At 38.6% G+C, this 24,882-nt stretch overlaps 1 protein-coding gene across 1 annotated transcript; it reads right to left on the bottom strand.

Annotated features, from left to right (window-relative positions):
- Positions 1-959: 959 nt before the first annotated feature.
- On the bottom strand, positions 960-24,592 carry SGPP1 (sphingosine-1-phosphate phosphatase 1). The gene is made up of 3 exons (XM_070931605.1): positions 23,844-24,592; positions 6,937-7,026; positions 960-1,686 (listed from the first exon to the last, which is right to left on the bottom strand). The coding sequence occupies exons 1-3, from the start codon at positions 24,552-24,554 to the stop codon at positions 1,132-1,134; spliced, it is 1,356 nt and encodes a 451-aa protein (XP_070787706.1). The 5' UTR covers positions 24,555-24,592; the 3' UTR covers positions 960-1,131.
- Between the last annotated feature and the right edge of the window lie 290 nt (positions 24,593-24,882).

Genomic DNA, 24,882 nt, shown 5'->3' with positions numbered 1-24,882 from the left:
GCAGCATGTCACTGCTCAGAAATAATAGGCTACATGACCTTAGATGTAAATAGTACCATAATACATTTGATTATTTTGTGGAGCAGTTTCCAAACAAAAAAGGACAACAGAACCTTTTTCACAATTTGATAACTGATCTAATAGGATGGGAAATATAATAGCATGGGAAATACAATGCAACAGTACAAGTTTATATGTTTCTTATTAAAGCCACCATTGTTATGAATATGACTTCATTTGAAATCAAGAAACTTTGTTAAAAATATAATTTAACACTGCATTAATTTCAGCTATAATTAATGCCTAATTAAAAATAGGAGAATCAGGAAAAATGTATTCTTTCCAATAACATACAGTATATTACACTTAAAAATATCCATTAAAACAGTATTAGAATGTGGATTAAAGTGGGTAAGCCCCACTAAAGTTTTTAGTTTACATAATAAAAATAATTTTTATTAATCACGTTGCAGCCTACATTTTAAAATATCTAGCTAATTTAGAATATGTTTATACTACTTTATAGTAGTTGTGTATGTGTATCTCACAGTATGTGGTGCATTCCAACAGAAAGGCACAATTATCAAGCAAAGAATACAGTACATGGAATAAGTGGTTTGTGTTCACAAATTAAAAATATGCTAAAGCTATCAGGTGCTGTAAGCCAAGTATCATTAAATTTTAGGTTTATTAGCATAGCGTCCTACCTGTATGTAAAAATAGGTGTGTATATGAGAAGGAAAAAAAAGCTTTTTCATTACAACATAGCCATTTGTGGCTGAGGGATATGACATGGCTTTAATTGACCATAGATAGAGCTTCTGGATCAGCTGTAAACATAACTACTTTAACATATTTAAATAGAGAGAAAATGGTGCATTTATAGTCTGATGCGTATTTATGCATACACATAAATCCATTTGCTATTTATAATGTTGTTACAATAGTAAAACTTAAACATGGCATTTCTCAAGGACCTGAATCTATAAGGTTTTTAACCAGTATCAAAGATTTGAGCTCACTGCCTGCCACATATAATTTTCGCAGAGGCAATATCATAGCACTTCTCAAAAGGCATTCCATCTCTCGCACAGATCAACTGTCCATCACTGTTTCCATATGAAGAAAACACTAACACGAGGACAGTCCAATTAGGCAAAATAAGAAAGGAACCAAGAAAGTCACTGAGAATCCCATTGTTCCATAAGTAATATAGCGATAAGGCAGTTCAACTTCCATATGCTGTCGGGCTTCTCGAACATCTGCACTAGAAATACCGAAGACTTTACAGGCCAGTGGGATGGTGATCTTCTTCATGATCATTCTGACCAGCAACAGAAAAACTAATCCAATCAATAATCGCAGTGCAGCCTTTCCAAAGAGGTTTAAGGTGAGTGTGGGAACTAACGGAAGCATTTCTGGTGAAGGATCTAGCATTCGATTCAGTCTATAGGTAGCATAGGAGCCACAGGCAATTCCAGCACCGCTGCCCAAGATTTGAGCTGTATCTCCTCGGGATGTGCTCCACGTGTCTAGAGTGAAAGAAAACACCCCCAAGGCAAGATGAATACTGATAATGACTAGTGGAGCATATTTGAAAGTTAAGTTGAAATTATCTACTAGATCCACAGTTGGAAGGAAGACGACCAAGATGAGAAGAGCATAAAGAAAACCAGCAATAACATCCTGTTGCAAGAGATAGAAAAAAAATAATAATTAATAAATTATATGAATTATGACAGTTTTACTGAATATAAATTAAATATTTTCAAAATACATTTCCCAGAAAATTATTTAGAGAAGATTCTGAAATCATACATTAAAAACAAAGGAAAGAGAAATAGATTACAGCGTGCACTCATGTTCGCTATAGGAAAACATGTCTTTTTTCCAACACAGAACAATTAACAGTTAAGTACTCTTTTGGAGGAAGATTTTAATGTACAGTATCCAACAGTTACTGGGCCAAAGCAGTAATGCTATTTATTCAGATAAATGAAACATTTGTGGAACAAGATCACATGTCCCTGAAGATAATTTCCTGCATAAAACTTACATAATATCTCTAGTTACCATATCTCTAGTTACCATGAGAAATCTCAAAATGTGTACATCTAGGCAGAAGTTTATTTCCCTAAGACAACATTACTCAAAATCCAGAGGTTTAGGGTGCAGCCCCTGTGTGTGCACAGCAATTAATGACAGAAAGGGGATGACATTTATTTGAGGAAGGAGCCTCAGGATATCAAATGAGAACAAAGAAGCAGTAAGAAGAAACTATTCCTCCAGAACTTCAGAGAGTTGCTGAAAAAAAACTAATAGATTAATTTAAAGACAAAAATGAGCTGAACAAACGGTATACATAAAATGAGTGACAGAATTTTATGTACAAAAATGACATCAAGATAAAAAAATCATTTTTAAAAAAATGACATAATTCCATTGACATTGTACATTTCTCTACTACAGGTAGTCCTTGATTTACAATGAAGTTACGATGGACCCCCCCCCCCCAAAAGCTACTTAACTATTTGGTTTCAGAGTTACAGCCGCTGCAGTGCCCCTGAGGTCACATGAACAAATTTGGGTGCTTGACAAGCCGCCTGCCCTTACAAGTGACCTCAGGGATATTGTATCACACCTCTGGTTATCTCCCTCCATCCTGCCCCGCTAGGTCCCCACAGGCTTTGAGCATGGTTCCCATCCTACTGGATCCTACACTCTTCTTCCCACCTCCTCTGTCACCAATCAGTCACTTATCTTTACCGCTGAACTCCTAATAGCAATAGCAATAGCACTTAGACTTATATACTGCTTTACAGCCCTCTCTAAGCGGTTTACAGAGTCAGCATATTGCCCCCAACAATCTGGGTCCTCATTTTACCCACTTCAGAAGGACAGAAGGCTGAGTCAACCTTCAGCCTGGTGAGATTTGAACTGCCACATTGCAGGCAGCCAGCAGTCAGCAGAAGTAGCCTGCAGTACTGCACTCTAACCACTGCGCCACCATGGCTCATCTCATACTAAAAGCAGCTGCTTCTCTGCATGGCTTTCCTATATAGTGGAGGTCAGATGGGTCTGTCCTAGAAGCAGGCACCATTTCAGAGCAGCCTCAGTGAATCCAGGGACGCCCAGGGGAAATTCCCCAATTCAAGCTCTGCAGCTCCAGAACCATTAAGATAATGAGCCATTAAGATGAGAAGCAGACTCCAGGCCTGTAGGGACCTCAAGAGGAGGACCTGTAGGGACCTCAAGTGGAGTATAGGGTAGCTCAGAGGATAGTGGAGGCTTTGTGAGGCCTAGGGTAGGGATATACTAAGCCTTCCAGTTTTTTCCCTGTCCCTGAGGCGCCTCTTGCTCACTCAATGACTACACCGGGGAGAGCAAGGATGAGGTTGTTAAGCGAGGAAATCATGTAGGTGCCTTTGTTTAAGGATCATCACTATTTGCAATAGCAGGCTCCATTAGGGATATAAGTCAAGGACAACTTGTACTCATATACAAATGGAATAAACATAGAAGAACCTATTTCCAGGAATTCTTTCCAACCTCTTTAGAACTAATGGCCAGAAGAGATCCCATATTGACTTCTGTGTAACAAAGAAATGACTTGCCTCTATGTCGAAGTGCATATTTCTGCTCTCCTCGAACTTTGCACTTGTGAATGTGTGTGCACTGGGAAGTAAAGGGCTACCAGCCTCTTCAAGATAATGCAGATGAAGAAATAGATTCTGCAGCAGTGTTTCTCAACCTTAGTAGCTTGAAGATGGGTGGATTTCAACTCCCAGAATCCCCCAGCACAATGGTTCATTTAGTGACCGTTCAATGTTACAACATCATTGAAAAAAGTGACTTATGCCCATTTTTCACACCTATGACCATTGCAGCATCCCCATGGTCACGTGATCAAGAGTCAGACACTTGGAAACTGACTCCTATTTATGATCTTTGCAGTGTCCCAGGATCGTGTGATCACCTTGTACGACCTTCTGACAAGCAAAGTCAATGGGGAAGCCAAATTCACTTAACAACCATGCTACTGATTTAACAACTGCAGCGATTCACTTAACTGTGGCAAGAAAGGTGATAAAATGGGGCAAAAATCACTTAACAAATGTCTCACTTAGCAACATAAATTTTGGGCTCAACTGTGGTCGTAAGTGGAGGACTACCTGTATTTGATTGAAGTAGTTATAACAGAAATGGGCAATTCTCCCTCTGTATTTTCCCTTTAATACCCCGGGGAGTGGCAAGGAGCAGGGGAGAGAAGCAGTTTGAATCTTTTTCCAATAATTTTCTGCTTCTCTACATTTAATACACGTCTTCTGCACCTGATATTTCCCTAATGGCCCTAGTGTCAGGGTTTCAAGTAACTCATCCTTCCAAGATCACCTCCCTGACTCCCTATAAGGGCCGGCTGCAGAGGTTCCCATGAGTCACATGACCAGGAAGGATGAGTGTTTGGAATGGCGCAACCAACAATGTTCTGAACTGATAATCCAATCCGTGCATTTCTATCCAAAATGACATAAAGGATTGGATTATCAGTTCAGAACATTGTTGGTTGCGCCATTCCAAACACTCATCCTTCCTGGTTAACACATAAATTAACCCTGTGAGAAAGAGATGGGATGACTATGACTACTAAGACAGTTTACATCTGCATCTCAAAAGGGTCTAGAAAAGGAAACAAACTCCAAATTAAAAATTATTATATAAATTATAAATTATCCAACATTTGAGTGCATGTGTATGTTATCCATGCGCACGTATTGGGAAAAATGATTAAGTCTGTATTATATGTGCTTGTACTCAAGATTTTGGCTGTTTTAAGCTTCTTTAATTCAGGGAACCAAGTTGGGTAGACTTCTAAAGTCAATGCAATCTCTTTCATTGATAAAGCAAAGATTCATTCCAGCTCATTCAAGCTCATACAGATAGTCCTCAACTTACAACCGTTTGTTTAGTTACTGTTCAAAATTCTGTTGTTGTTAGTTGCGAAGTCGTGTCCGACCCATCACGACCCCATGGACAACGTTCCTCCAGGCCTTCCTGTCCTCTACCATCCTCTGGAGTCCATTTAAGCTCACGCCTGCTTCAGTGATATCCAGCCACCACTTCGTTCTCTGCCGTCCCCTTCTTCTTTTGCCCTCAATCTTTCCCAGCATTAGGCTCTTCTCCAGTGAGTCCTTCCTTCTCATTAGGTGGCCAAAGTATTTGAGTTGTTCAAAATTACAGAGTGACTTATGACCGTTTTTCACACTTATGACCATTGCAGTAAGTATTCACTTATCTTCCCTACCAGTTTGCAAATGTGCGCGTGCATGCGCAGAGCCTCGAAAAAGTAGAAAAATGGAACGTCATGATGTCTGCACGGGTGGGCGGGGCATCCCGCAGTTGCCCCTATTGGTTTGCCCGAAGTGGATAGAACCGGCTGAATACCACTACTGATCATGGTCACATGATCAAAATTCAGATACTTGGCAACTGGCATGTACTTATGATGGTTGCAGTGCCTCAGGTCATGTAATCTTCTTTTGTGACATTCTGACTAGCAAAATCAATGGGGAAGCCAGATTCACTTAACAACCATGTTACTAATTTAAAAACTTCAGTGATTAACTTTTCAACTGTGGCAAGAAAGATCATAAAATGAGACAAAATTCACTTAACAAATGTGTCGTTTAGCAACAGAAATGTTTATTTATTTATTTATTTATTTATTTATTTATTTATTTATTTTATTTAAATTTGTATACCGCCCTTCTCCTGGTGGACTCAGGGTGGTGCACAGCCAAGTAAAAAAACATCCAATACAAAATTTAAAAATTTAAAAGAATTATACCCTTTGGCCAAAAATTAAGAACCTTACGACTAAAACCCATTAAACAATTAAAAATCTAATATCTCAAAAACGGGGGGGGGGGGGGGGCGGGGGGGTTCACGCCAGCCCTGCTTGATGGAAGAGAAAAGTTTTTAGGGCGCAGTGAAAAGCCCGGAGATCTGATATAATCCGTATCTCCGGGGGCAAATCGTTCCAGAGGGCAGGTGCTGCCACAGAGAAGGCCCTCCCCCTGGGGGTCGCCAGCCGACACTGCCTAGCTGGCGGCACCCTGAGGAGTCCCTCTCTGTGGGAGCGTTGGGTTCAGTTGTACCTATATACCGTTTGTAGAAACAACACAGACATGGTTGCTCAGTACCTTTTCTTCCTCACTTCTCATTCTTGTCCCAATGCTGGTATACTTACTAAATACTAACCAGATCCAACCCTGTCTAGATCAAGATCAGTCAAGATAGTTGCTGCTACCTGCTACAAAATGGGTCGTTCTGGGCTCCATCAGAGGAATAAAGGGGAAGCCCAGCCAGAGATTGAAAAGAAGGCCAAAACAGGAAGGAATATGTGCTTCCGTGCTCCATGCAACGTAACTTGTTTGACTGGAGGGAAAATACTTTGCAGTGGTCTCCAGCCTAATCCTGGTCAGCATGATTACTTTCTGCCTATCCATTCCTTCAACGGAGCCCTCAAACAGTTGGGAGTTTTGGATCTTCAGCCTTGAAATGTGGCTAGAGGGGAAAATGCTTCCTCTGCAGTAGAAGATAGAGCTAAAACTGAGAAGGAGTGCTTAGACTCTACAGCAGTGTTTGTCAAAGTTTGCAATTTGAATTGGCTAGGAAATTCTGGGAATTGAAGTCCCCACATCTTAAAGCTGTCAAGTTTGACAAAGACTACAGGATGGCAAGACATTTAGCTCCGCCTTCTAGATGGATTAAACTCATTTCCAATTACCAAATGACCAAGTGTAGCCTAAATGTTGCTGTAAGAGATATCATCGTCTTTTACAGTAGAGCTTAAGCTGACATTTTTCAGAAAATATGCATTATAATACGACTATTGTTTAATGTTAAGTTTTTAGTATTTGTGATTTTTTTTCTTACCAGAACTGTATGCATTCCCATATATACTCGACTGAAACAAACCAGAGAAGACCAGCAAATTGCGAGAATCAGCCCGTATATGAAAGGATACTAGAAAAAGAAAAACAAGACATATTGTTTTGAATCAGATAACTATATAATTTCCCAAGTTATTTGCAACTGAATTTTTACAATACATGGATGCCATCATTCAAAATAGTAACTTACAATACAGGCATAAAATACAATTATCATACACTTTTTTCACTTGTTCGTCCTTGATTTCAAATTTCAGTACATTCAATACACATTTTGGCAATTACATCTTCATCATTTGTACATAATTCAGCTTCAAATTCTGTCTTCTCTGCTCAATTCCAAACCTCCAGCTATCAATCTTGAATTTTTCTCTTAACTATGTGTACAAAAACTACTGAAAACTAAATCCCTCTGTAACCAATTGTTCCCTTGGTTTCATTTTATAATCTCAATCTCTGCTACCTGCTATCATCAGATAGACAACAATTTGGCTGTTGCAAGTGAAAAACAATATAGACTGCTTTTTTGAAATTGGTAAAGGTTTCTGCTCACAGAAAGAAACAAAACCAACTCTTGCATTTTGTTCTTCTTTCACCAGAGAAGTGTTTCTCAGTTAAAGATAAATTTCTAAGTGAAATCCGAATGTATTTGATCACTTGGTCTGAATTATTTTGACTTATGATCATTAATTATGTGCCATCAAGTCATTTTTTCTCCTAGTGGCCACGTAGGTAATTTTCTCCATGATGATTTATCCCAAACCTGTCCTTTCATATCTCCCAATGGTGTACTCATCGCTACTGCTACTGAGTCTGTCCATCTTGCTGCTGGTCATCCTTTTTCACCTTCTTTCATTGTCTTAAAAGTCCTCTTTCATTTTCATAGAAAATTCAAAAATTCAACCTTGCAATAAACTGTTGGTTTGGATGTAATAAGATTCCTGCTTTGAGCAGGAGGTTGGATTGCAAGACCTCCAAGCTCTCTTCCAGCCCTATGATTCAGAAAACAGAGGACAAGAACCATACAACTTGGCATAATTCTGATATAACGATTACAAACATACATGGTATCATTTACAAAGTCAATCCTGCTTGTCTGCAGCTAAAATTATTTTAGGACTTGTTGGAACACTCTTTAGGACTATGTTGCCTCACAATCTGTTCTAATATTAACAGACTATCCTCCTTTCAAAATCTTGGATTTGTACCATATCTCTCCATAAGGAATAAGTAACTATGGCTTATGAGAAACCCAAGTACTGGAGCTAGTTAATACAAAACAAGACATGACCTCTGAAGGACTTTTGCACGAAGAGAGCATAAGATATTTTATTTCACATACCATATAGTTAAAGAATGGAACTCGTTATCTTAAGATAATTAAAAAGATCCAATTCATGGAGGATAAGATTAACTGACTAGCGACTGCTCTCGATTCCTATTCCTGGAAAGCCAAGGATGATGTTATGCTCATATTCTCCTTGTGAGCATCTGATAGAGATCTGGTTTATCGTTGAATGTTGGACTAAAAAGACCTTTGGTCTGAGCCAATAATAATGTTCTTATTACCGTTTGTGACTTTCCAAGGGCAGACAGAAATGCTGGCTCAGTTAGAAAGCAATTACTTGTTGAGGATTTTTAGGCATACAGTATAGAAAATAGCAAGTGCTGGTAATAGTTCCTTTGGAGACTTCTACTGATCTGTCTCAGCTGCTGGTCCCTAATTTCCACCTATTAGATATTAAAATGCAATTTTGTAATAACATATATATTGGCAATTTGTAGCTTTTCTATATAAACTACCCAACCACTTAGCTAGTATTTTCATCTGTATCCCCTCAGAGTTTAATATGAATTGGCATGGATTGCTTTCCTTCTTCTTTGAACAAGTCGTATATATGTGTGTCAGGACACAGCCAATTTTAAAAGAAATAATTAAGCTAAGAGATAATGTGCACAAGATTATCAAGGAGAGACTGTACCCAGTTTCAAAAACAACCTTGATCATACACTCACAGAGAAGAATTGAGAAAAGACATCTAGACCAAATTATTTGTCAAGCAAAAATTATTGGTTTGTAAATTTAATAATTTAATTCTATCATGATTCTGAGCAGCATAAAGTATCAATTTAAAACAATAGAGTATAAGCAAAAATGTCCACAAAAATAACAGAATTTTGGCAAAACAATCAGCCCAAGATGTTCATTTAAATACAAATTCATTTTCAGAAGGCTCTGAAAGTTGTATTTTCATAAAGTAACCAGTGCCCATTTAGATAAAACTATATGCTACTTCAGCAAAAAAAAACTAAAAAAAAAAAACTAAGACTTTTATGGTTAACCATAATTCATTGAAGAACACATAATTAAACATAATTATGGTTAACCATAATTCATTGAAGAACACACAATTGGCTGAATTTACACAAGCCTCAAATCATGGTTTAGAAACAAGTAAACATTAAACCAAAACTAAACAAGCCACATTCTAGCTTATCAGTGTATTGTATAATACATATTGTTCACATCACATATAACATATACAACTGAATGAACAAACTGTTCGTGCTACATATAAATTCATATTATTTGACAAATATTCATCCTAGGCAATAGACCAGTGGTCCCCAACCCCCGGTCCGCGGACCGGTGCCGGGCCGTGGAGTACCTGGCACCGGGCCGCACAGTGGCCGGGGGACATGAACGCTGCAGCGCAAAGGCTCCTGGGCCGTGCGCAAAGGCTCCTGGGCCGTGCGCAAAAGCTCCTGGGCCGTGCGCAAAGTCTCCAGGGAAGAGAGCCCCGCGCAGGTACGCACGTGTGGCCCAAAGCCCCCACCCCTGCGCGCGCTCAGCGGGCCACGGTAAAATTATCAAAGGCTGATTGGTCCGCGGCGATAAAAAGGTTGGGGACCACTGCAATAGACCACATATCACACTCATTACGCTTATATCAGCTATTTTCTTAACTTTTCTCCCTTATAATTATTTTCTTTTTCATTTTTAGTACTTAATCTGACAATATGCACCAAGTTACGTACTGATTGTTTAAATGTAAAGATAAAGGTTCCCCTTCCACATATGTGCTAGTCGTTCCCGACTCTAGGGTCAACTCCATTTCAAAGCCGAAGAGCCAGCGCTGTCCGAAGATGTCTCTGTGGTCATGTGGCCGGCATGACTAAATGCCAAAGGTGCACGGAACGCTGTTACCTTCCCACCAAAGGTGGTCCCTGTTTTTCTACTTGCATTTTTTACGTGCTTTCGAACTGCTAGGTTGGCAGAAGCTGGGACAAGTAATGGGAACTGTTAGATGGCACTGGGAACTGCCGAACTTTCGATTGACAAGCTCAGCATCTTAGCCATTGAGCCACCGCGTCCCATACTGATTGTTTACTATGTTCATTATTTTCCCTATCAAGCATAACTACCTTATTTTTTAATGTATTTTTCTCATCCAGACTCATTTTGTCTGTGGTGATAAAAGATACACACACACACACACACACACACACACACACACACACACACCATACAACTGCTTAAAGTGCCCTTAAGGAAACTCACAGCCAATTGAAATGACCCTGTGTGGTGACAGGGAGAAAACAAACTTAGGAGCCTAAGGCCCAGTAAACCAGAATGTTTCTATTCACTGACCATATCTCAAAGATAGCACAGCTAGCATGCTGACCTAGCAGGAAGGGATAAATAAATTTATCTAAAATATTCCTGCGTCATGCTTAATTTTCAGTGTTTGCCTTGTCCTTTGTCCTGCCTTTGAAATGTAATGGACCAAAGATATATACTGTAAATTCTGATTCTGTTTTTGCTCATAGCCACTCAGCAAAGTATCAAAGCTGTCCTAGGAATCTAGTATATACTGTATTACTGTTTGTATGCACGCAAATAAAATTATGTCGTATCTTCAAAGTGATTTGGTTGCTTTAGGTGAGCCAAGTTTTGGGTGCAACACATCATACATTCTGTCAATTATTTGCCACAAATTATTCATGTTCTCAGCCAATTAACAGCTTCATCTGCATAGACATGAATAGACATTTATGCCCGAAATCAATATACTCTTCAGCAGCAAATGGTCAACATTTATTTATAAAAACATTAAATAATCAAGGAGATTGGATTGATTCTTTTCTGACTCCTTTCTCCATGCTAAATCAATTTATTCTCACACATGGTTTATTGCCTTCCAAAACCTTTGTTGTTGCCTTCAGCAAACACCTTCAACTCTTTCTTTATGTAAAACATTCCATAATACTAGTCTAATACTTTATCATACACTTTCTCTAAATCAACAAATGTAAAGTAAACTTCTTAAGTCAATACACTTCTCAGTGACCTGTTGAAGAACAAAAATTTGGACTGCACATTTCTGCCTTGCATAAAGCACACTGCATTTCCTGAATTTTATTTATCTCTTTATAAACACTGCAACATCAAACTTTCCAAATGTTGAATACCTTCCCAGCACCACTTAATAAGGTCATAACCACCCTACAATTCATGCATTCACTTTTGTTAGGTATCTCCACAGAGGAACAACAGTGGTGTTCCTTCAATCAGTAGTCTCACTCACATTAAGCAATTTATACAGCTATTCCACAAGCAAAACACACCAATATTTTAATATTTATCTAGCTATAACCATCTATTCCTGCAGCGTTACCAGGTTTTTCAACATTCTTAACAATGTATGATCCGGGGTGAAATTCACTTACCTTCCCTACCGATTCGCCAATGTGTGCGCGCCATCGTCTGCACATGCACAAAGCCTTCTGTGCATGCGCAGAGGCTTAAAATGTCGTAAAAAAGCGACATCATGACATCCATATGGGTGGGCGGAGCCTCCCGCAGCCTCCGCTACCAGTTCGCCTGAGCTGTAGAGAATTGGCTGGATTTCACCCCTGGTATGATCTTCTTTTGATCATTTTTTTCTTGGACACTAACATTTTTCATACTTATTTCAATTCCCCTCTTCAACATATCACTATCATTTCCATATTGATTTCCCAAATACTTCTTTCAGCATTCTCTTGCTTCATCCCAATCATTCCATCATTTTCATTATTATTTCCCAGCTGCTGGCTCCTTGTTTAGCACTCTTCCTTGATTTTCATTTTTTTAAAAAATTCCCATCAAAATTGGTTAGCATTTTTTCTGCCTCTTTTTATCTTAACAATCTCTACTGGGCTGAAGGTACAACTGGCTGCCAAGGTTGGCTTTGAAAATTATCCCCCAGCAACCTGAGAGGAGAAAAACATAAACCAGGCCCGAAGATCAAAAGCTTGTTCAATTATAGAAAAAAGGGTAAAGGCCATGCAACTGACAAAGAATGACAATTCTTCCAACATTTTATATATTGAAATATTTGCAAATTCTTTGCAAACCTCTATTTATTTTATAGTAATTTTATTACAATTAATTGTAACATTACAATTGTAATGTTTAATTGTAAAACATTACAATTAAAAAGGTAGTACAAGTTAAACAAATTAAAAATAGAAAGTGCGGAAAAGAAGAAAAATAAAAATAAAAAAGAAGGAAAGAATAAGAATATGGTAAAGAAAAAAGGAAGCATATAAAAAAATTACTTCCTCCTTCATCACAAGAATAAACAATTTTAGTAACTTATCACCCTCTCTTAAAATACAAGCATTTCCCCCATATCTTAGCTATCAACAAATCTGTACAGCCTAATTGCTTAGTCCTGTCCTGTATTTACTCTGTATTAATACCGTATTTTCCGGCGTATAAGACGACTTTTTAACACATGAAAATCTTCTCAAAAGTCGGGGGTCGTCTTATACGCTGGATGTCGTTCTCCTGTAACCGGGCAGACCAGCCCGAAAGACTCTGACGAGCCTTAAATGGCTCTGGCGATCCAAGCTCTGACGATCCCAGCTTTGCCTGCTAATCAGGCAACTCAGCTGGGATGCCAGAGCCATGAAAAAGGAAAAAAAAAAATTTCCTTTTACGTGGCTCTGCAAGCTCTGACGATCCCAGCTGAGTTGCCTGCCAATCAGGCAACGCAGCTGGGATCGCCAGAGCCCTGTAAAAGAAAAAAAGTTTTCTCCCTCCAGCTTGCTTACCTTAGCTGCTAATCGCAACGCTTGCCTTGCTTCGCTTGCCTGAATCTATTCCATCAGCAAGCCACTCCCTGCCTGCAATCAAGCAGGCAGGAGTTGTGGACTTCAACTCCCAGAATTCCTCAGCCAGCAGAACAAAGCTGGCTGAGGAATTCTGGGAGTTGAAGTCTACAAGTCTTAAAGTTGCCAAGGTTGGAGACCCCTGTTTTATTGGGTAAGTTTTTTCCCCCTTTGGGAGCTTTTAAAAAAATAGTTAATTGGGGGTTTTTTTAGTTGTTCTTTTTTAGACCTAGCCATTTTAAGTTTAGGAAGTTTTAAATTTAGTTTTCATATAAAAATAAAAATAAAATAATATTTGTGCAGCTTTCTGAGATTTAGTATGTTTCTGTAGTGTTTCACTCTAACTACACAAACACACAAAATCTCACAAAGCTGTATGTGGAATTTTGTGTGTGTAAAGTGTGAAAGTTGTTTTTTTTGGGCTTTTTGTGGCTGTGTGAGGTTCCTGCTTGTTACAGGGGCCATTTTGGATCTAGCACAGCTGCTTTTACATTGTGGGTGAGCCAGTTGATGTTTCTTAATTTTTATTTGGTGTGTGTTGGAAGAGGGGTAGTCTTATACAGTGAGTATAAACCCAAACCCTATATTTTAACAAGAAAAGTCGGGGGTCGTCTTATACGCCCAGTCATCTTATACGCCGGAAAATACGGTAAGTCTAAGTGTTCTTCTCCTGTAACTATGATCCTTAGTTTCTCCTGATTCCCTCTTAGTATCCAATTTTCAAAATCTATCCCATAATTCTTTTTGTATTCAAAACACCAGCATGTTCCCACAGAAAGAATTCTTATAATTACTTTCAAAATCTTATTGCAAATCCAATATGGGCGCATGGGGTATGTTCCTCCCCCCTTTTCTCCTCCTCTGGCCTCCCTTCCTCATCTTGTCTTGTCTGCATGGCAAGCAACGAGGAGACCAAGCAACATGTGGGGCGTGTCGCTTGGCCTCCTGCTGTGATTGTGGCTGCAAAACCAGGCATGCTTTCTGGGGGCGGCAGACTGAGCGACACCTGCGAAGCAGCTGCTTCATGGATGGTGGGATGGCCTGCTGCAACCATCACATCGTTAGATAAGGAGGGTGTGAGGGGACTTTTGCTTGGCCTCCTGCAAATGTGGCCTGAGCAGCACCTGAGCAGATCTTTTGTGGACGGTGGGATGGCCTGCTGCGACCATCACACCATTAGGCAAGGAGGGTGCAAGGGGTATGTTGTTTGGCCTCCTGCTGCGTTTGTGGCTGCAAAAGCGGCCATGCTTTCTGGAGGAGGCGGCCTGAGGGGCACCTGTTAAGCAGCTGTTTTGTAGATGGTGGGATAGCCTGCTGAGACTCTTCAGGAAGCTGGCGCAAGGGGCCACTCGCCCCCCCTGCCTCATACCGGTACATGGGGGGGGAAATAAGACCCTCCAAAAAGAAGCCTTAGCCGTTTTTTCCTGGGTCAAAAGAAAATAAGACTTGGTTTTATTTTCAAGTAAACACTGTAATAATTCAAGTTCACCATGTTTTTTCCCCAGACTTTGAGCATTTGTATATAGGCATTTGAGATCTTTATGTCTGACTCTACCTATGCTTCCTATATCTCCTATTTGGTGTTTGAATTTGTCTTTCTTCCCATCACTCATCATTTGATTTGTTTTCAATCTGTACCCTTAGTCTGCTTCTAACTTTTCAAAATCAACATTCTGGCCATCTTTTTGCAGTTTATTCCAAAACAAGGTATTTTAAGTCCTTAAATTTGTATTTAAAACTTATTTCACTAAAATTTGAAGGAAGTTACATCCGGTGTAGTAAAACATGATATTCTGAAAGTTTTTTTAATCTGAAAAGCAATTAACACGCAATTTCCAAAAGTGATTAAGAAAGGAAGTATGTTAACCTATGTCCATAAAAGCATTAACCATGTTTTGGGCAAAGATAACACTCTCTATTTCCTAGAGCTCTAACACAAGGAACAATTGTTTGGAATATATGTGGGCAATGTGGGCAAAGTCCTCTCTTTGTCCAAAGAGGAATCCCAAAGAGCCAATCCATTTGCCTACTCTTTATTCCTCCACAGTTGTGAGCTTTGCTCTTAGCAAACACATTTTCAGATAACCATTTCTTCACCCTGAAGAACCTCTTTGCAAACATACATTTAGAGAAAAAAGTGAATATAACAATTCTGAGTTTACTCAGAAATAAATTCACAGTTTAAAAAGTTGTTTACTTTAAATTCATTCACTAGCCACTTCAATGGATCCATCACAGCGGTTCTCAACCTGGGGGTCGCGACCCCTTTGGGGGTCGAACGGCCATTTCACAGGGGTCGCCAAAGCCCTCTCTCGCCCCCCCCACGCCTTCACTCACCCTCACCCTCTGCCTGTTGGAGGGCTGCGTAACCCAGCGTGCAACGCGGTGCCCCATGCTTTAGCAAAGAGAGTGGAGAGAGGTTGCGTGCGTGCATGTGGGTGTGCGCGCACGTGACTAGAAAACATTCTAGTTCAGGAAAAGTCCTGGGGAGTTCAGGGACTCTCTGCTGCTGCCGCCGCCGCCACCACCACCGATACCTGCAGCTGCAAGAACCCAACAGAAAAAATTTGGGTGAGTAAGTTCAGGGATTCCCTGCTGCCACCTCGCCGCCTATGCCTCAGTGGTGGGTTGCTCCCAGTTCGCACCAATTCCGGTAGTAAAAAAATTTAATAGTTCGGAGAACCAGTAATAAGATTGGCTGGCCATGCCCCCGAACCGGTTCCCGGCCCGGTGGCCGTTCGCTTACCCCCCCCCCACTCCCAATCTATTGCTGCCTCCTGAGTCCCAGCTGATGGCTAGAGGGAAAAAAACTATTTAAATTCTTGCCGCAGGGCTTCAAAGGGCCGCCTTACAGCTGGTTCAGTGTTAAAAGAAAACAAATGACTAGGCCGGTGCCTGCAAAAATAGAAAAAACAGCTCCTTTCAGCTTCAGTATAGGTTAATTACCATAAGTTGATTTGATCAGCCTCCCGACTCTCAGCTGGTTTGTTCTCAGCTGTTTTGCGCAGGTCTCTGTTTTGTTGCTAGCTGCAAAGAGGTAAATTGCTGGAGCAGATTTTTTTTCCCCTACCTATGCTGAAAAAGCGAAACTGAAAGTAAAACAGGATCTTTGCTGCAACGTGACAAAATGAGGCAGAGAGAGATTTCTTTTTCTTTTTCCTCACCAAAAAAGGTAGGTGCAAAACTGCAAACAATGGGAAATTTAGGGCAAAAGAGGAGGTTCAAGATTTTAAAACACAAAAGAAAAAAAGCTCTATTTAACTAGGGAATTGTAATAATTGAGATACTGTATATTGTGTTGAAAGCAGAAATGGTTAAGTTGTGGTTTGGAGGAATATATGGGGGAAATTATTTGGTTTATTATTATTGGTAAATATAATTAATTGATTTGTAAGAAATTGGATTGCATGGAAATAATTGGAATATTCATGTTCATATTGATAAATATACAAAAAAGATAGTTATATAACTAATTGATTTATATTAAAATGTTGAATTTGTATTAAACAACTGTATTACATAATTACATAATTAACCAATGTGAGGATGGATATAAAAATAGATGACAACGGGAAGGGGTATAATATAGAATAGAAGGGAAAAATTGAATTTGATTAAGATTACAGATGAGGATGAAGGATAATAGAAGGTAATAGACAGAAGGAAAAGAAAGGCAGGACTGGACTCATTATCAGTAGCTAGTTAGTTCATTGTTATCAGTGACTCCCACTGATTCTAAACTCATTTTAAGACTGGGATTGGTGACTACTGAAATTTAAGTATTCACCATTGGTCTCAGAAATCTTTGATTTGCGAGGACCTGTCAGAAATCACTTTTTTCAGCCCTCTGGGTAGTCCTTTTGTGCATGTGGACTACTCAGAGGGCTGAAAAAGTTATTTTTGATTGGTCCTCGCACTTTTGACCAGTCCTCGAACTTACGACTGTCCTCACATTTTACGTTTTGCGCCCTATCTTGTCACCATGGTGAAGAGAAGCAATTGTGAAATAAGTGGCATGGTTGTTAAGAATGCTACAATGGGCATAAATTATGACCACTCATAAGTACGAGAACCGGTCAAAAGTGCAAGGACCTGTCAGAAATCACTTTTTTCAGCCCTCTGGGTAGTCCTTTTGTGCATGTGGACTACTCAGAGGGCTGAAAAAGTTATTTTTGATTGGTCCTCGCACTTTTGACCAGTCCTCGAACTTACGACTGTCCTCACATTTTACATTTTTCTCCCTATCTTGTCACCATGGTGAAGAGAAGCAATTGTGAAATAAGTGGCATGGTTGTTAAGACTGCTACACGGGCATAAATGTGAGGATGGTCATAAGTGTGAGGACAGGCAAAATTGTGAGGACCTGTCAGAAATGACTTTTTTCAGCCCTCTGAGAAGTCACTATACACATAATCATGGCCACCCGGTCACATGAACAGCTAGCCACGCCCACCCAGTCACATGACATTTAAGCCACGCCCACATAACCGGTAGTAAAAAAATTTAGAACCCACCCCTGGTTGGGGGTCACCACAACATGAGGAACTGTATTAAAGGGTCGCAGCATTAGGAAGATTGAGAACCACTGATCTATCATGTTAAAGATGGCAAATATATTTAAAGATTAAGGACGATTTCTACTTCCACCACCATCAAACTGTTTTTCCCCTTAAGAAATGACTTATGTACAGTATATTCTTACTTTTTAAAGTGAGGTGGCAAATTGTAGAATACTGAATATTAAAACGTACCAGCATATATATGGCTGTCACAGCAACATTATGTAAAGTTCATGTAGAACCAATGTTTATGTCACTTTATATATAGAGTGAGTTTTCTATCGAAGCAACCTGGTTTACCCAAATATGGGAAGGAACATATTGCTTCCTTTCACCTTTCAGCCCCAATCCAGAAACCCTCAGGCAGTCGCTTTCACGACAAACTATTCTTTGTTAAATTTATATTTAATGACCTTTATTTCTTTGTCAGTAAATGTAAATATAAATATAAATTTAAGATGGCTGACGAAAGCTTAGTAGAATAAAATTTTAATTATTTTCGTTCCAGAGCTTGCAGAATGTCTGCTTCTTTGTTTATAAATTATTTATATATGTGTATACATACACAGAGACACACACATATATATACAAACACACATACACAATATATTAGAGGACAGGTAGAACAAAAAAGAGGTTTATTTCACTATCTGTATCTTTCACAACTAAACTCCATTATATTCAATGAGGTTTATTCCTGGGAATTTCTGCACACAGCCAGTCTTAATTATGTGAAATGCTATTGGTATTTTTTAATGTAAGTATGACTGAAATAAGCAGCAAAGCTTGCTGAGTCAAAAACACTTAAACAGAAGTTGTTGCTTGGCAGCATTCAGAAATAAGTACATAAAAAAAGATTCCAATTAGGATTTCGTCATTGGTCAGAGACCTGGCAACCATTATGTTTCTACAAATATTGGCTATTAGACCTTTTAAAACTTTCACTATTTCAAAAAATCCATTTCTATTTTTTTCTGAACTAATTTTATCCTGAGAATATCCTGGAGAAAAGCTCGGCCAAAAATTCTTCTAAATTAAGCATCTGCCAATAGCTTTTAGAAAAAGAACAATAGTTTCAGGAAACAATCTCAAATGTTTATGAGGGCAGGCTTTGAAAAGAAACTCATTTCAGGTCTGAAGTGTTTAATACTTTAAATTTATTGCACAAATGTTTATGAAGTAGGCATCAACAAAAAGCCCCACATATAATTAGAAAAACCTGAATGGACCTAGCTGGACAGGAATTCTATGGCAAGAGGTACTATTTCATGACACCATCAATGTCTTCCCTAGTGTAGTCAATGATTTGTTGCATTTACAGTCTTCCAGTGAGCATCCATAACTAATGATAAGACTTTAGCTTTAATCACCATACCACATAACTCAATTAGAAAACAATCCAGTGATTACTTTGCAAATATATAAATTGATTGATCAATAAATGCATGAAATATTTTATTTAAAGCTAGTTACTTATGGCCTAAAGCACGCGTGCATGTTTGTGTGTGTGTAATGAAGGAATGAATGTTTTATGTTAGAAGGGTAAAAAGTAATATATAAAACAGTTGTCAACAAAGGAACTTGCATGAAATGCTGTTATTGGATTAGCCCAATAGCCATCTAGTTCAATGTTTTGCATCTCACAGCAATCAAACAGAAGCAGTTTCCAGAAAATAAATTCTTCTTGGTACATGTTATTCCCAGACAGAAAGAGAAATATTTGTACTTACTAACTAAAAAGCTCCAAATTAACTACAAGTTCTTTATGCTATTCAACCATTTTATTTGAGTTGGCCAGCCCTATAAATCTATGAGATAAATAAATACTATATTTTTTTTCTTGATAATAAACATATTGTAGACCTATAATTATTTAGACTGCCATTTCTGGACCTTTTCATCTTTCAGCTATCCATTTTAAGGAGAGGAGACCTGAATTACGCATAGTATTGCAAATATTCATATTTATAAAAAATCATTATTTGGCCTGTTTCCTTTTTGATTCCCTTTCTAATAATTCCAAAAGAATAATTCTCATAGCCTTTATATTATTTAATTTAAAAGTTCACCAATATTTTAAACTATGCATCAGAGATGAGATTTCCATCTTAATCTGATTTAAAACAATTTTGACTTGATTAAATTGTACATGAAGCACTGAAGACTTGCCTCTGGCGTTTATGCATTAGAAGTTTCTATAGATACTGCAACCTCAGCAACATTTCACTGTATTATCAAAATGCCTGATGTTTGCTCCTCAGCTAGTAGAATTTCAAATCTTTATAAGATACTCATATGTTCTATAACTCAGCTATTAGGGACCCAGAATAATAATATTTAAAATGAGCATATTCACATTCTTTGAAGGAGTCTCTTTAAATATTTTTGGAGAGGGAAAAATGACAAGTATGTGGATAGTTTAAATTAAGGAAGGCCAATGCTCCCAAGGATTCATATTTAAAATATATCAAATAACTACATAGTACTATTTATTCTTTCCCAATTGCAGTAATCTAGACATTTTCATTCTGGAATACAGTATGATAAATTTCAGGAACATATTTAGTACAGTCCTAATTATCTGAACAGAAAAAACCCAGTTAACTCCAAAGGTGTACTAGTGAATGGCTGATCCAATGAAGAAGGTAGGGATTTCTTATACTAAAGTTAACTTTGTGTTTTGCAAAAGAAATAGCTTCCATAGTCTGTGCTGCATAATAAACTGTTATTCACTCACTTATTACTAATTTCCCTGATGTCTTAGATAACAAGGCATGGCCAGTGGTAAAATTACTGAGAGAATCTTAGTCTTTCTCACATACCGGTATCTCCATGATGGAAGGCAAAATAGACTTGGTACTAGTTCCTTCCTTTCCCTATAACTCCCTTGACCATTTGGAGCAGATTGATAGGAAGGAAATCTCTTCATTTTACTAGACTGGAAGCTGCCTGCAAACTGAAAAACTCTATCAAAGTATAGAAGGAAGGATTTCAATCTTAACCAATACAATAATTTAAAATTAATGAAAGGAAATATAAAAGTTAAACAGAACTTCACCAACAGAATCATAGATACAACTTTTATTAATTTAGTAATATGTTGTCATAATTATGTCAAAACTATATATATAAAGTATTATGTCATAATTCCTATCCACCCAAATTCACTTCTAACTTAAGCAACTTCTATCATAAGGTGGTTTCCAGAAACATGCAATAGCTTTATGGACGGAAAACATGAAAGACAACAGTAGAATGAATACTAAATATTCTAGAGCAGGCGTGTCCAACCCACAGTCCACAAGCTGCAGGAGGCTCTGGACAGCTAATAATGTGGCCCCACAAGATTGTAAACTTATAACATTATTATGTGATTTTAGCAATATTTTTCATGATTTGACTGCATGGTACTTGAGTGCAGAATGTGTAGGTCAGGAGTGTCAAATTCAAGGCCACAGGCTGAACCTGACCCATGAGGTGCTTAGATCTGGCCTGCAGGGCCGCCCTGGAAACAGCGAAGGACCAGCCCATGGTACCTCTGCCAGCAAAAATGAAATTTGGGAGGGTCTTCCAGACTCTATTTTCAGTTGCAACGGCCTCCTGCAGCCCTCTGCCAGCAAAAAGAGCTGGGGGGGGCGCGAGCAATATTTTCGCTGGTAGAGGACTGCAGGAGGCCATCAAGGCTGAAAACGTGGCCCGGCAGGGCTGCATGCACTCACCCTGAGCTCTGTTTTCACTGGCAGAGGCTGCAGGAGGCTGTCCCAGACGAAAACGGGGCCCACTGGCAGAGGGCTGACATGAGTGATGTCGAGTTGATTATGCCCACCCTAGCCACACACCCCTGCCCCCCAAGGTCAAACACAATCCTGATGCGGCCCTCAATGAAATCGAGTTTAACACCCCTGGTGTAGGTGACAATGGAACACTGTGTACGGGAGGGTGAAAAACTGCATATTTCAGATGTTACATGCGCTTGTATGACTAGGCAAGTAAAATGCAATGTTTACTAATAATACCTATGTGATAAATATGATGTACGTGTGCCTGTGAAGACACAGGGTTATTGTTATTAACCCAGCAAAAAAATGCTAAGCTTACCTGCTTACAGACATATAAGTTTTCTTGTTTAACTTTGCACATGGGCTTGATGTATTACTTCGTAAAATAATTTAATAAGTTAAATAAAAACTTTTTAGCAGCTATTTTGGAGTAACTACAAAAATAAATGAAACAGTTTTTTGCTTATCATATTGATACATTTACATATACAGCACTCCTAATACTTGAAAAAATGGTTACTTGTTTATTATTTTTTTACCTAAACATGGCTTCAACATCATGTCAAAAAGAACAGAACACCCCAAAAATTGTGAATGAAGCAAAAGTGTTCAAACAAACATGGACAGACAAATACTTTTCTGTTGAGACAAATAATAAGGCAGTATGCTTAATTTGTTGGGAAACTGTATCAGTTTTCAAAGATTATAACTTGAAAGGACATTATACGCAAAAACATGTTGGGCTAAATTCAATGCATATCAAGAATTGTTTCATAAAGACAAAATAGCAGAACTGAAAAAATTGTCATCTCAACAATTTTTTAAAAAAATTCAATTCAAACAGACTCTATTTGCAAGTTAATTATGTGGTAGCATGTCTGATTGCAAAAAAATCAAAACTATTTCTTGATGATAAGTTTGTTAAACAATGTATGGAAAGCATGACACATTGTCCTGATTTTTAAAAAAACATTTTTTCTAAAATCACTTGGTTTTGTCACACTATAGCCAGGCAAATTGATGAAACAGGTAAATCTATTAAAAGAGCTTTGAAGAGTAAAGCTGCTAATTTAAATTTTTATCCTTTGGGAATAGATGAAAGTACTGATGCTACAAATACAAATGGCTCAACTTCCCATTTTTATTAGGGGCATGGATAATTGAGTACAATTTCACTGAAGAAATGGCTTCTTTGGTGCCATTAAAAGACATAACTAAATGTCTTGATTTGTATGATGCAGTAAAAATTACATTAAAGCTATTTTTTTTACAAACATATTTGGTATAGCTACTGATAGCACCACAGGTATGGTTTGTAAAAAAAGAGAAACTTTTAAAACTATTAGAAGATGGTGCAATTGCCACCAGCAACTGACGCTTGATGAAATATCACTGCATCATATATATAAAAAAAATTATGTGCAAAAGTTTTGAACATGGATGTCATGCAAATTGTCATCAAAGCTGTGAATTTCATAAGATCCAAGGGACTGAATCACTGCCAATTCCAGGAGTACCTTAAAGGTATGGTTGCTGGTTATAGGGATATCATTTACTTTTCTGAAGTAAGATAATTAAGGGTAAAATATTGAAGTTTTTATGATTTGCAAAATAAAATCAAGTCATTTATGGAATCAAAAAGAAAATTTGTGCCACAATTTGAAGCTGAAAAATGGCTCACAGATTTAGCATTTATGGTGGATTTGACCACTCGTTTAAATGAGTTAAGCATGTGTTTTTAAAGTAAAAATCAACTTTGCTGTTGCAAACAATAAGAGCATTCAAAATGAAAGTTAAATTAAGACTTGTTCAAGTTACGGCAAATAATTTTATACATTTTGATACATTGACAAAACACAATCCTGTGAAAAATATGCAGCCTTGCTTTCCGTTTTGATACCGGAATTTGATTCTAGGTTTCAAGATTTTCAAAAAAAGCCATCAATGTTTTTAGGGAAATGGGCCCTATATATATTAGAACTTAAATGTTAGTTTACTAGAATTCTTCTAAACTGAAGAAAATTATTTAAGATAGGAAAAATTCTGGAATGCTTTACTAATCTCCTCTGTAAATTGTGACAAATCTCTAAATCAATTCAGTAATGTAGAAAATACTTCAAAATTCTAACTAAGGGAACAGAAAGTAAATTTACTGTATTTTTTTTTTAATTTTCAAATTCAGGCATGGCCTATATCATCTGGCTTCAGGACTAATTTTCATGCTGTTAAAATGCTCCAAAATTCTTAGCTATCTAAGCATTTACCTGGGAACAGATACTTTCCATTTTAAAATGGATTAGAAAAGTAAAATCTATTTCATATATTCAGGAAATTGTTTCACCAGCCACAACCAAACATGAAATATCTTAATATAAACTAAATTGAGTTCTTACCTGCCACTGTCCATAACTGAGTAGAAATAATGAGGCAGGAATGGCAGTGCCCGCCATGGCGTGAGTTGAGGGCATGCTATATTCAGAATTGTAGAAAACCTCCAGCTTCACTACCGGGGGAGAAGCAGGCCTTGGCCAACGGATAATATCCTTGGTGCACTGACCCAAATACATGATCCAAACCCAAATGATGATGAGTCTCCTGCCCAGCCAAGGATCCACATTCCAGAAGCAGAAGGAGAAAAACACCATGTAGAAAAATTCATTGCCCAGTTCTGTGCCAAAGCTGAAGAGGTAATAAAGGAAAATATTATGGATTCTGAACTTCTGCGATATGGATTCTCCAGTTAGAGAGTTGCGGCGAGGGTGGCTTTTTGAGACCCATTTTTTCCGCTTCTCTAGGGATGCTGGCTGAGATTCCACTCCACAGGTGTCTTCAGAAACCATCCCATTCTTCATACCATTTGAGTGGCTCTCCTCATGTTTCTCCTCCGCGTTCCAAGAACCTGGGGACCCGCGTCGCCTGCCACTTTCACCCTGGGACTTGGCAGCGGTGCAGTTCCCGTTGGCCAAGGGGGGCTCTGCGTCCACCGTCTGAGCAGAGGAGACAGACCTCCAGTCTGGTAGTGCTTCCACGCCGCATAGTTTTTGGAAACGGGCAACTTTCTCGGCATCCTGCAGGTAACAAATCAGGCGATGGAGCAGAGACATGCTCGTTCTTCTGTCAGACGGCAACTCAAGAAGGTAAATCCGAAATCCAGGATGGGGAAGGGAAGGGGAAAAAAAACAACAGCAACCAAAGCAGGGAAAAGATCTGGAAGTACTTCAAGGGCAATTGTCTTGTTTCCAGCAGAGCGGAGTTTTGTTCTTTTTAAAGTGAGAAAGGGCTTGCACAACAAGGGGAGCCGCTTCAGCAGATTGTCATCGGACCAGTGGGCGCAGGGAGGGAGCTATGGCAGGTGTGACTTCATAAAGCACGCTGGGAAGGACACCAATCTTGCTGGCTGAGAGAAGGGAAAGGTGGGGGGGGGGGGCGAGA

This window comes from Pituophis catenifer, unplaced genomic scaffold (assembly GCF_029215685.1).
Source record: "Pituophis catenifer annectens isolate HBS135680 unplaced genomic scaffold, rPitCat1.0.hap2 SCAF_1, whole genome shotgun sequence".
NCBI lineage: Eukaryota > Metazoa > Chordata > Lepidosauria > Squamata > Colubridae > Pituophis > Pituophis catenifer.
This window is presented reverse-complemented; position numbering and strand designations above follow the sequence as displayed.